This window comes from Chelonoidis abingdonii, chromosome 2 (genome assembly GCF_003597395.2).
Source record: "Chelonoidis abingdonii isolate Lonesome George chromosome 2, CheloAbing_2.0, whole genome shotgun sequence".
NCBI classification, from domain to species: domain Eukaryota; kingdom Metazoa; phylum Chordata; order Testudines; family Testudinidae; genus Chelonoidis; species Chelonoidis abingdonii.
Window position 1 is genome coordinate 206538194 of NC_133770.1, and position 12499 is coordinate 206550692.

The 12499-nt window shown below is 42.2% G+C and overlaps 1 protein-coding gene across 1 annotated transcript in view; it reads right to left on the minus strand.

Annotated features, from left to right (window-relative positions):
- Positions 1-12499, minus strand: part of CEP192 (centrosomal protein 192) — a 224551-nt gene that overhangs the window by 37598 nt on the left and 174454 nt on the right. Inside the window, exons 44-46 of the mRNA XM_075062017.1 lie at positions 11511-11649; positions 5958-6127; positions 5417-5540 (exon numbers count right to left, since the gene is read on the minus strand). Of these exons, the coding sequence (XP_074918118.1) occupies positions 5417-5540; positions 5958-6127; positions 11511-11649 (433 nt within the window). The remainder of the gene's footprint in view (positions 1-5416; positions 5541-5957; positions 6128-11510; positions 11650-12499) is intronic.

Sequence of the window (12499 nt, forward strand, 5' to 3'; positions counted from 1 at the left end):
AAATTGATTACATTTTGTAATTCAGAAATATTACACACACCAGAATACAAGACCCAAGCAAATGCCAAAATGCGAGATTAATGAATGTGGAGAATTACTTGTGGCTGTTTTACAAATATCCTGCATGAGACGTCTGATTTTGGAGCTACTTCCCAGCCAGAATACAAAGAAACAAACAAAATGAGAAATACAATCTGTCTTGGAGACAGGTTTGTTGGTATTAAGCTAAAGAGCTGGGTGGGCAGTCTAAAGTCTAACTGATTTGGGTCTAGCGATCTTTGACATCTAGTTTGTAGAGTAAGCCTTTGTTGGGATAAGAATGGAATTAACAAAAAAAACTGGCAGGATGGTTCATTTTGAGACAATCCCAAGCCCCACCCACAGGAATTAATTTGGGATGCATCTGTAGCAGTGCTTCATGTTTGAAGAAGTTAGTATAGAAACAAATCAGTCATGCGAGTCTGAAAGTTAAAACTAAAGTTGCCACAATCTTATGTGAGAAACTTCAACTCAAAAGGTACTTCACTTCTCAACTCCTTTTCCTCTTTACAGGGAGTTGAGGCACCTATGATTCTCTGTCACTCCCAGCTGATGGCATGAGTTTCAGTATTTTTCTTTTCAAACTTCTCTTGACAGAGTCTTTCCATCATATCCTCAATCTTCCACATCCTTTCTTGCTGGCCATTCTTTTTCCATTCTTATATCACGCCCAGCTCAAACATGCCTTTCTCCACCAAAAGGTCTAAGTTCATCTTTTCCCTCACTTCTTCCATGTACACATAGTCTACCCTCTGGTTACCTCCCATTAATGTCAGTATATTATTTTCTACTACCTGTATCTTTTAATCTATCTCTGTAAGATGAAGAAGTTATTCACCTTATGCAGAAACAATGGTTCTTAGAGATGTTTCCCCTATGGTTGCTCCACTCTAGGAGTGTTTGCGTCCCTGCGCTGCAGATTGAAGAACTTCAGTAGCAGTGTCTGCTAGGCCCACATGTGCTGCCTCCCCTCATGCCTCGCCACAAGGCGAGTCAGGGCACACAGGCTAATTCCCCTCAGTTCTTTCTTTATCGCAGAGCCATTGATAACAACTCTGAAGTAGAGCGGAGAGATGGGGGCTGTGGAGCACCCATAGAGGGACACATCTTAAAGAACCATGGTTATTGCACAAGGTGAGTAACGCCTTCAAGTAATATCCCTATGGGCTCTCCACAGTAGGCGACTCTTGAACAGCATGCCCACCGGAGGGCTGGGACTTTGAAGTCAGGTCAGTTACAGATAAACAGTACTGTGGAGCCAAATATGGCATGGAAACAGAGTCCCCAGTGATCGCACATTGTTCTGCAAAGGTGTGGTCTGATGCCCATGTTACTGCTCTATCAATTTCTGAGATAGAGACATTCTTGAAGAAGGAAACATATCAAGAGATCAACCTCGGAGAGTGCGTGCAAATACTATCTGGAGGGGTCATGTTGTGATAACATTGTTTAATACAGTTTGAGACCCATTTGGAGAGCCTCTGGAGTAATGTTGCTTACCCCTTTGATCTTTCTGCAACAAAAACGAAAAGCTTCAGTGACTTCCAGAAAGCCTTTGCCTATCCAGGTAAAAGGCTAGGGCTCTCCTCACATCTATTGTGTGTAATATAGCCTCCCTGTTGTCATGGCAAGGCTTTGGGTAGAAGCTTGGAAAGTGAATCAATTGGTTCATATGGAATGGGGAGGTTGCCTTAGGAATGAATTTTGGATATGGCCTGAGTGTTACCTTGTCCCAAAAGAACTGAGGGGGCGGGGCAGAAGGGAATGTGCCATCAGAGCTGCTATTTCTCCTATTCTCCTTGCCGACGTGATTGCTATAAGGCCACTTTCACTGAGATGTATGTAAGTGAACATGTGGCCATGGGTTTGAAGGGAGACCTAATCAGTCTTTTTAATACCAGGTTTAGGTCCCATGTGGGAGAAGGAAATCGAGGTTGTGGCAAAGGGCTTTATACCCTTGCGGAACCTTTTAGTGGTTGGGTGTGACAGCACTGAGTATCCCTCTACTGGTTGGTGGAAGGCTGCTATAGCTGGTAGGTGGACTCAGAGAGCCCCAATCTTTTTAGGGTCAGTGCATAATTGAAGGTATGTGGAAGAGTTGCAGATGTCAGGGAGATTTGTTGGGAAGTATACCAAGTCCAAAACCTGGACCATTTTTGTAGTATGTCATGTTGAGGACTTTCTACTGTGTAGTAACACCTCTTGTACCTCCTTCAAACAGGAGCTTTCTAGATGTTGGAAACTAAGAAGGAGCCATGCTTTGAGGCAGAGAATCCTCAGGTTGGGATGTAAAGTACGTCATTTATTCTGCAAGAGGAGGTACGGAGTGGCTTGGAGAGGGACTGGCAGGCATGTCACAAGCTGTGAGAGGTAAGGGTACAAGACGTGCCCCATCTCTTTTTATTTTCAGCAGGACTTCAATAGTAGGGGAAATGGAGGAAAGGCATAGAGAAGGTTTCTGTCTCAGTGGCAACAAGAGCATCGCCCAGGCAGTGTTGTCCTATCTCTGCTCTGGAGCACCAGTGTGGACATTTCTTGTTCAGGTAAGTGCATATAGTACATACAGGCTAGGTTGTCTGTTACGACTGTTGTGTGCAATCCTTTGGCCAATAGGAGGAAGTGACCGCAGGCATTCCTGATGCTCTTAGCTTGAGGAGGTTGATGTGAAGAGATATGCATGTGGGTGACCACTTGCCTTGTGTCATGAGGTTGTTTAGATGTGCATTCCACTCTATCAGAGAAGCAACAGGGGAGTTTGGGAGAAGGGGATCCCCTTGTAAACATTGGCTGGGTCTTTCCACCAATCTAAGGAGTTCTTGATTCTGGTTGGTAGTGAAAGAGGTTTGTCTAGTCGGTCCCTCTTTGGTCTGTAAACTGGGCTGAACCACATCTGGAGGCATCACATGTGAAGCCTGGCATGTGGTATTATTGTTGTGCTTGCTGCCATATGCCCCAAGAGTTGGAGGCACTGTCTGGTTGATGTTCGCGGGGTACTTTGAATGGTCTCTTTGAGTGTGGCCATGGAGAGAAATCTGTGTTGAGGTAGGAGAGCTCTGGCCTGTAACGAGTCGAGGTTGGCCCCTATGAATTCCAAGTGTTGCACTGGAATGAGGGTTGATTTTTAGGTGTTGATCTGTAAGCCCAGGTCTGTAAACAAGCACACTGCAGCTTTGATGACTCAGTGATTCTCTTGCAGAGACCAGGCTCTGAGGAGGCCATCATCCAGATAAGGTAAATCATGATCCCTTGGGAGCATATAAGTGTGTGTCCACTACTGAGAGAACCTTGAAAATACTCTAGGGGCCAATGATAGCCCTAAGGGGAGTACTGGTAATTGTCTTGTCCCAGAGCAAATCTGAGAAATCGTCTGAGAGTCGGTAGCACTGAGATATGAAAGTAGGTGTCTTGAAGGTTGAAAACTAGTCTCCCTATTCTAATGCTGGAACAAATAGTTGCTAGTGACCATCTTGAATTTTTGAGCTTTGACAAACTTGAGAGTTCTGAGGTCTAGTATGGGTCTCCAACCTCCTTTCCTCTTGGGTATTAGGAAACAGCGAGTAGAACCCTTTGCACCACAGATGTTGAGGTAGTGTTCTATAGCTCCTTAACTGGAGGAGACTACCTACCTCTTGCCATAGTAAATTTTCATGAGAAAGTCCCTGAAGAGGGACGGGGAAGGTTGTTATGGGGGAGTCAGAGAGGTAAAATGGATACAGTACCCAGTGCGAATGATTGCTAAGACCCATTGGTCTCATTTTATGTGTTCCCAGGTGCGGCAGAATTCTGCCATAGAATTCTACTGTCTGGTGGCCAAATGGGTGGATGGCAGTGGTCGGATGTAGCAAATGGGGGGAGTGGTCTATCAATATCTCAACCAACACATCAAAATCAGTGTTTGGACATGGATAGCTGGGATGAAGAAGGTTGCAGGCCAGAAAGTTTATGCCTCAAAAATTTGTTGTTCTTCCCCTGTGGGTCATTGTAACATTGAGCTAGATATTGGGAGGCGCACGGTTTGTGCTAGGCCTCGGACTAAACTTCCTCTTTTGTCCCAGTTTATAGATGCCAAGAGAACAGAGAGTGGTTTGAGAATCTTTCAGCACATGCAGAGAGGCATCAGTCTTTTCCACAAAGAGTTTAGTGCTTTCAAAGGGAAGGTCCTTGATGATTGACTGTACCTCCTTCGGGAAGCCCAAGAAATGGAACCATGATGTATGTCGCATCACCACCTCCGGAGATGGACCTGGCTGCTGTGTCGAGGGCAGACTGTAGCGTTATTTTGCTACTAACTGTCTCTCCTGAACAATGGTCTTGAATTGATCGCAATATGATTCAGGTGGCTTCTCAATAAAATCTCTCAGTTTCAAATAGTTTACGTAGTCGTATTTAGCCATCAGAGCTTGGTAGTTGGCAATTTGAAGCTCAAGTGTGGCCTTCCTCCTGAAAAGGTCCAAAGGCTTCTAATCCTTATTGCAGGGAGTGGACCTCATCTGGTGTTGTTGGCCACAGGAATTAACAGCATTCACCATGGTGGAGTTGGCTGGGAGGCGGGAGAAGATGATCAGTCTCCCATGCTGGGACATAATATTTTTTGTCCATCCACTTTTGGGGGGAGGGATAGCTCAGGGGCTTGAGCATTGGCCTGCTAAACCCAGGGTTGAGAGTTCAGTCCTTGAGAGGGCTGCCAAGGGATCTGGGGCAAAATCAGTACTTGGTCCTGCTACCGAAGGCAGGGGGCTGGACTTGATGACCTTTCAGGGTCCCTTCCAGTTCTATGAGACAGGTATATCTCCATATTTAAAAAAAAGGTAGAAGCCAGCATGGGATTTGCCAAGCGGTTCTAGCTGGGTCCAGAACGGCCTCATTAATGAGTAGGCATCCCTCTTCCCTAATCCTACTCAGTGATAAGATCCTTCACGAGAGGCTTTCTACACTGGAAAACTGACCAACACAACTATAGCAATATAATATACCAATGTATCTAGGTTAGTGTAACTTATTGTGTGGACACTTTTCTGGAATAAGTGATTTTACTCTAGTATAACTACTCCATACAATTACACTGGACATAAAATCACATGTATGCTGGAAGTGTGTTCACATGTGGAGTTATACTGGCATAGCTATAGTGGTATGTGCTTAGTGAGAAATGATACAACTGATCTCAAAGACTTTTAGATAAATCATATCTAATTTTAATTTGCAATTATAATGGTTAAAACACCAAAAATAAAAGTAAAATATCTAATATATTAGGACCTATGTGGTATATATATTCATGAAAGCTCAAACTTTTACCAGATTCAATGGTCAAAGTAATCTGAACAGCGAGAAAATACCTTTCATAGTAGAAAAAGACCAATGAAAAGAGACTCACTTTGGCTCAATAACTCCATGTTGAGGTGTTATTGTAAGACAATGAGCTGGCCAAGAAAGTTCAAATTTCAATGATCTATTACAATTGTTGATAATTTGTATATGTCCAGTTTCTGCTGTTGCACCTATTGTACAATACAAAAAAAGTTTTAGTTCAGCTATAAAATTTTACATGAATAAAATTACAGCAGATCAAAAACTGACAGCACCATTGATTAAGAAGGAAACTGTTTGCTATTTAACATCCCTTTGTCATGTTTCGTACCTTGGTGGTTCTTCTTGCTGACAATGGAGTTATATTTTAGAAATTAATCAATCAATCTCACAATCTCTGTTTCAGGACACATTCTGGCAACTCAAGGTATTTTGAAAGCAACTTCAGTTGACAAACCAAAACCACAGCTCAAACTATTTGGTGAGGAAATTCAATAGAGCTATAGTAAAGGTATCACCAAAGCCAAACTTAAATACGACAGTAGGTTAGGAACATCCACTAGTTAGACCAGTTATTTTACTTATCCAAACTTAAAAAAAATACTCACTAATAGGAGATGTCAAAATTAAGTGTTCAGGCTGAATGGCCCACGTCTCTCGAGAAATCAATTTATTCTGAACAGGGTCATCAGTATTTAAAGATAATGGGGGACCTTGAGGTCCTTTAACTGGAAGAACATCCAAAGTTGTATTGGTATGTGTATCAGTGCTTCCAAGTCTAAAATGAAATCATGAAATAAGAAAGAGCTTTTACTGCAGACAAAAGTAATTTCTTTATGCAAAGTTAGTTAGCCATGGTAACATTTTGTTTTTCTTTCGAGCACTAGCTTGATTTTATTATTTTAATATCTGAAACTAATACATATGCTCAGTTTACTAGGGCCTCAATTTCAACTGAAGTTTCCATTAATAGGAAATTATTGAAATTCAGTAGCCATATATAATTGACATACGACAATGGGCAGTTTAGTTTACATAAAATTTGAAAAGTAGCAAATGATATTCTTTGAGAAGGCTGCATTTCAGCAACTGGTGAGGGAAAATTACTTGTTGGTAATTCGAATTTCATAGTAGTCTCCTGACATCTAACGCAGCAACAGCAATTGTTCACAGCTTATTAGCTCTTCCTACCAGAAGTAAGCCTACTTTCGAACTTACTATTTTTTCTCCCCACCCCCAGTTTGACGTTTCTGGAGCAAAATATTAGATAATGAGGTCACAACTCCAAGCAACACTCTGATGGAAGGCAGGAGAGAGAGAGAGAGGATAGAAGAGGACAACTACAAACCAATGCTTGCAAGTAATTTTCCCTTGATGTATCTTACTTCCCACCCAGAAACAATTTCTGATAGCAGAAGTCGAAAGCATTGAGCCAGATGAGTTGGGCTTACTTCACAGTTGTGCTTGGAGCACGGGCAACAAACATCAGCAGAGTAGTTTACAAAAAAAAAAAAATTCTAGTTGGCATTGCCAGATGAAGGTGTCTGGAAGTAATCAGGTGGCTACCGTACAAATTTCTAAAAAGAGATACTTCAACCCTTTGATCGTAGGAAGTTGTCATGCCTATTACAAAAAGGTATAACAATTTTGGATGCAGCTGATTAGCTTGCTTTTGGATGCAATTTTTAATTCACACATTTTGGATTTGACTGTCATCTGTCCTTATGATCTTTAAAAAAACCCACAACTCTACATCTTTCTGAGAGATAGTTCACTTGACTCCCAAAAAGATGCCTTCTCTGATAAAACAGACTAGTTAATACAAAACTCCAAACTCATCTTTGATTCTTTTTTTAATTTACTCCAAAGAATGGGCTAGATCAGGGGAAAAAGGAGAAATAGCAGTAAGTGAATTCTCCCACTATGTAGGGAATTGTTAACAGAGTACGACTCTACTAGGTCCCATACTCTATAATACATCCAGGAGTTTGTGGGGTGTCTCCTCAATTTCCTCCAGAGGAATCTAGAGCTCATCTGCAATTCTCTTCAATAAATCTTGAAACTGTTTATGGTCAACTGGCAGAGATGACGAGGCCAGAGCAAGTGCCTCATCAGGAGATGAAGATATTCCTGTTGGAACTGGCAGTACCACTAGATCTGGCTCTATCTTTTCCTCAATGCCCTACCAATTCCGGATAATACAAAATGTTATCCACAGTCCCCAGCATGGTCAATGAGAGGGATCCAACATAGGTTGATAAGGGCCGCAAGGCATAGAGCAGCGGTTCTCAAACTGTGGGTTGGGACCTTCAATGGGGTCGCTAGGACTTGCTGGGCCCAGTGCTGAAGCCCAAACCCCACTGCCCAGGGCCAAAGCCAAAACCTGAGTGCTTCAGCCCTGGGCGGCAGGACTCAGGTTGTAGGCCTCCTGCCCAGGGTTGAAGCCCTTGAGCTTCAGCTTTGACCTCCCTGCCTGGAGCGGTGGGGCTCGGGCTTTGGCCCCCTACCCAGGGCAGTGGGACTTGGGCGGTCTCAGGCTTCGGTACCCCATCCTGGAGTAATGAAATAATTTTTGTTGTAAGAAGGTGGTCACATTGCAATGAAGTTTGAGAACCCCTGGCATAGAGGAAACCAACAGTCCTGGAGTGAGGGCAGAGAACCCCATATTATGAGGCTGTGGCAGAGCCCAGGATATCCTAACTTCTCTGTCTGGGCTTGTATCTCTTGGTGGGCTGATGGCAGTCCCATCTCCATGTCAGATTCTCCTGAAGAAAATGAGAGTTCCAGTTCCATTTGTGGTGCCCTTGATACCATCTATGTAGCACTAATGCAACTAGTAGATAGAATGAGGAATCAGTTTCTCTTGTAGTGTTTGTAGACTGCTAGTGTTAAAATTATCCTTGTAAGGACCAGGTCCTTTAGAAGGGGGGATTCTGGGTTGAGAATTACAAAAAATATCCTCAGGAGTGGTATGTGTGTCTGTTCTTGGACACTGGTGTTTCCTTATGCACTCATGTCAGTACCAACAGTCCATGAAGTTCTCATTTATCCTTTGATGGTACTGGCGGTTGTGCTGGTCTTGGTTTGTTACACTCCATTCTTAGTATTGACAGTCCTTCCTCTGTCAATGGTGCCGATGCAAAGGCTCTGATTCCTCACAACCTGTGGGTTGGTATTATGCCCTTTATAGGCTCTTGAACCTAGAGCATGAAGAGTCACCTAACTGAGAAGGATATCAGGGAAGTACCTCCTTTTCATTTAGGTGGTTCTGGAAGGGGGTTTTTCTTTAGGCTTTTTAAGAGGGCTTTCTGGTGAGCTTGGGAAAAAGAGCTTTTTAGCTCTAACTTTGTTCACCCATGTGTCAGAGGTGACAGTGCTAGACAGAACATTCATTAACACCTCTGCATGATAAGCACAGGGGGTCTGTCCGCTTTGGATCAGACTGAGGCCTCATAAAAAAAATATTCCTTCATCCTAAGTTTGAATTCCCATGCATGCCAGGTTCCACTTGGAAGAGTGGCAGATACTGCACCCAGTCAAAATATAAGCTTCTCTAAGGCAGTACAGGCACCTTTCATGGTTGTTGCTGACCAAGAACTGTCTCTTGCCCTAGATGCATCACCAAGCCTGGGATCCTGGGCATAACGTGAGCCCTATCTGGGTTGGGGCAGACCTAGAGTAGACGAGGTCCCTAAAAAATCATCAAAACTAACCATAACTAATATTTAAGTAATAAAATTTCTCTAGCAATGTTTACAGGTTTGAAGTTACAAGATCAGCTCTGTGGACAATGGAGAGTTCCCTCTCAGACTATGCAGCGGTAGAGAACTGGAAAGGCACTTGGTCTGTACCACTACTTAAATGCTCAATTCACACCATGAGAGGTTGCAGCCGTGGACAAACAGACATCATTAGCACAAGTCTTCCAGTCTCAAGCACATGCATACCCACAATGAAATACACTTAGGGACCAACACTCAAAGAAGCAGAGATTTCACTCAGGAAGCCAGCAACGAGGCTTTGGAATGGAGGAGGACTCGTTGTATCCCAGGCCCCAGCCACCCTGTTGTTACATTTCAAAGAGACAGCACTAATGGAGGACTCTTTACTGTTACTGAAGATAAGGGCAACATACTGGAGCTGTGGTCCCTAACAAAAAAGATGGCAGACAACTTAGTAATCTTTATTGATTGGATTGGGATGGTTTAAATCCCCAGGACTGTGCTGGATGCTTTAGGATTCTACACAGAAGACAAAGTAGGGAGCAGGGTCTAGAAGGTATAAAATGTGCCCTGATCTGGGAGAGGAATTAGCAGCCAGTGGGAGAAAGACCACCTCAGCAATTCTGAAGAGTGTAGAATTTAAATTCTACCTAGTTTATACCCAGAGGCTAAAGTTGCAGCCAGGTGCAGGACCCTCCTCACCAGGGACAAACTTTTGTTTCATTACTTAATGACATAAAGGAATAATAACTTTAGGCCAGGAAAAAAGCAGCAATTCTGCAACTTGATTTATGGGTATCTTTGGTAAAGTAAGGACTTGACAAGTCTGAGAAAGACGAAGCACTCTTTCCAGAATCCTCAGAGGCAGAGGGAAAGCACTTCAGTAGCAGGCGGCATATCATACATGCAGGGAGAATCTGCTTCAGAATTATATTAGACAGCGGGAGCCCTAGAGGGAACTGATCTGCAGAGAAATGGAGAGAGCGTCTGGAGTATGCAGCAGTCAATTCCAATGTTGATACTATGTAGGAGGGGAGTAAACAAACATACTATCAGAAGAAGGGTGGAGATTTTACCCAATAAGATCAGCCCAGGTCAATGAAGCACAAAGTTTCTGAAAGTAAAGAAAGGTCTGCACAATTGGGTTTATCCTGGTGATAATGCAGCCTGCCAGGGGTCTGTCATTTGGACTGAGACTCCCGAACAGCTTTACCTGGACAAGGAGCTATAAAGTTGGCTGCCAGGCCATGAAGACAAGCCAAGCATTACTTCTTGGAGACAGAGCTGAATCTTAAGAGCATTCAGTCCCCAGGGGTTCAGAGCCTTTGAGGAAGACTGGTGGGGAAGACAGGGAGGAAGAGAGTCGATGATGTTTTGCCCTTTCCTGTAGGGCTTCTGTCTGGCTAGAGAGCTTTGAAACCAGATCTCAGCAGCAGACAATTCCTGCGCTCACTGGGTTTTCCCTTTTCTTCCCTATTAAGTTCAGAAGGAGGAATAGGAAGTTAGGAAGGACAGAACAACAGCCGAGAACTCAAGTATTAGGTAGCATGTTATGCTTCGAGGTTAGGAGGCAGAGAAGAGAGAACACACTGACACATATATCAGAGTTAACTGATAAATATTTTGCCTCTTTGCTTCTGGTAGGTGATATCATAATGTTTGTCAGTAGCTAACTGTTGGGCACGAGAAGAAAAAAAAACAGGGACAAATGTACTTTGACGTATCTAATAGTGTTCCACAGAACTGCTCCATAGTCCTCGCAGAACTGATCCCTGAACTGGAACACTAGCAGTTTGAGGAAAGTTGACTTCTGGATTGATCTTACTATTCCTTTAGGGAAGCAATGTGGGTTCCACAATCTTCGAGGGTTTCGTCTGGTGGATAAGTCAGTGTAACAGCTGATCAGCTCCTGATAATAAGTTTATTCTCCTCACAGAGGCATCAAAACTTCAGCTAGCTTCTCTTACCTACCCCCAAACAAGCCTTAATCTCTCAGATCAGGGGCATAATTTATTCTGAAAAAATACATTCTCTTTGCCAGCTGACAGAATGCAGCAGAAGAGATATCCATAAATTGCAGGCAGGGGTGCATCCTCAGCTTTTTATTAGTTTAAAATTTTAGTTATCAACAATTCTATCAGAATGTACATCAAAATGCAAATACAAGATCCATTGTAATATTCAACTCAGAAAATATCATTTTCAGGGTACTGCCAAAACCCTTTCTAATCCGTGGAGAAATAAGGGAGTGGAAGTATAAAGAAAAAAAAAAGCTGAACTTTTTCATCTACTTTTTGTCACCGACAGTGTTTGATTACTCAATACACCACTACCTCTAAAAAGCTTTATTAAGCTTTTAATGTGAAAAGTAACATGACCCCCCCTAATGAGCAGTAAATCACAATGATTTTTATGTGTTAAGTCTAATGTTCACTTTACCTGTCTGATTCCAAGCTGTGTCCTTGAGACTCCCTCTTACAACTGGAATCTCTAGCATCTCCAACCACAGAAAGAATAACTTTACGCATATTTCCATAAAAAAGCTCGATGTCATTTGTCCTTTGTGGTAAGTCATACACTAAGAAAAGATATTTTGAAGGATTAAAAGGAAAAAAAATCTAAAAAGAACAACATATAACAATTATGCATTGTAACTGTGAATTGATAAGCTAGATGTTTTAGAAAAGATACCCATAATAAACTAATAAATGTACTGTGTAACCTAATAGAGTTTGCATTACTGAACCTAAAATAGACTCAGACTCCATGCACTTTTAATTGTGCTGTTAAACAACAGAATACCAATTGAAATTTGTTAAATATTTTGGATGTTTTTCTAGCCCGTATTCTGTGTTGTAATTGAAATCACTGTGTATATTATTTTTATTACAAATATTTGCACAGTAAAAAATGATAAAAGGAATAGTATTTTTCAATTCACCTCATACAAGTATAGATTGTAGTGCAATCTCTGTCATGAAAGTGCAACTTACAAATGTAGATCTTTTTTGTTACATAACAGCACTAAAAAAAAAATGTATAACTTCAGCCCCTACAAGTTCATTCAGTCCTACTTCTTGTTCAGCCAGTTGTTAAGACAAACAAGTGTGTTTACATTTACAGGAGATAATGTTGCCCTCTTCTTATTTACAATGTCACCAGGAAGTGAGAAGAGGCACTTGCATGGCACTTTTGTAGCTGGCATTGCAAGGTATTTATGTGCCAGATATGCTGAACATTTGTATGCCTCTTCATGATTCGGCTGCCATTCCAGAGAACATGCTTCCATGCTGATGACACTTGTTAAAAAAATAATGCGTTAATTAAATTTGTGACTGAAATCCTTGGGAGAAAACTGTATGTTCCCTGCTCTGTTTTACTCACTTTCTGCCATATATTTCATGTTATAGCAATCTCAGATGACTGAG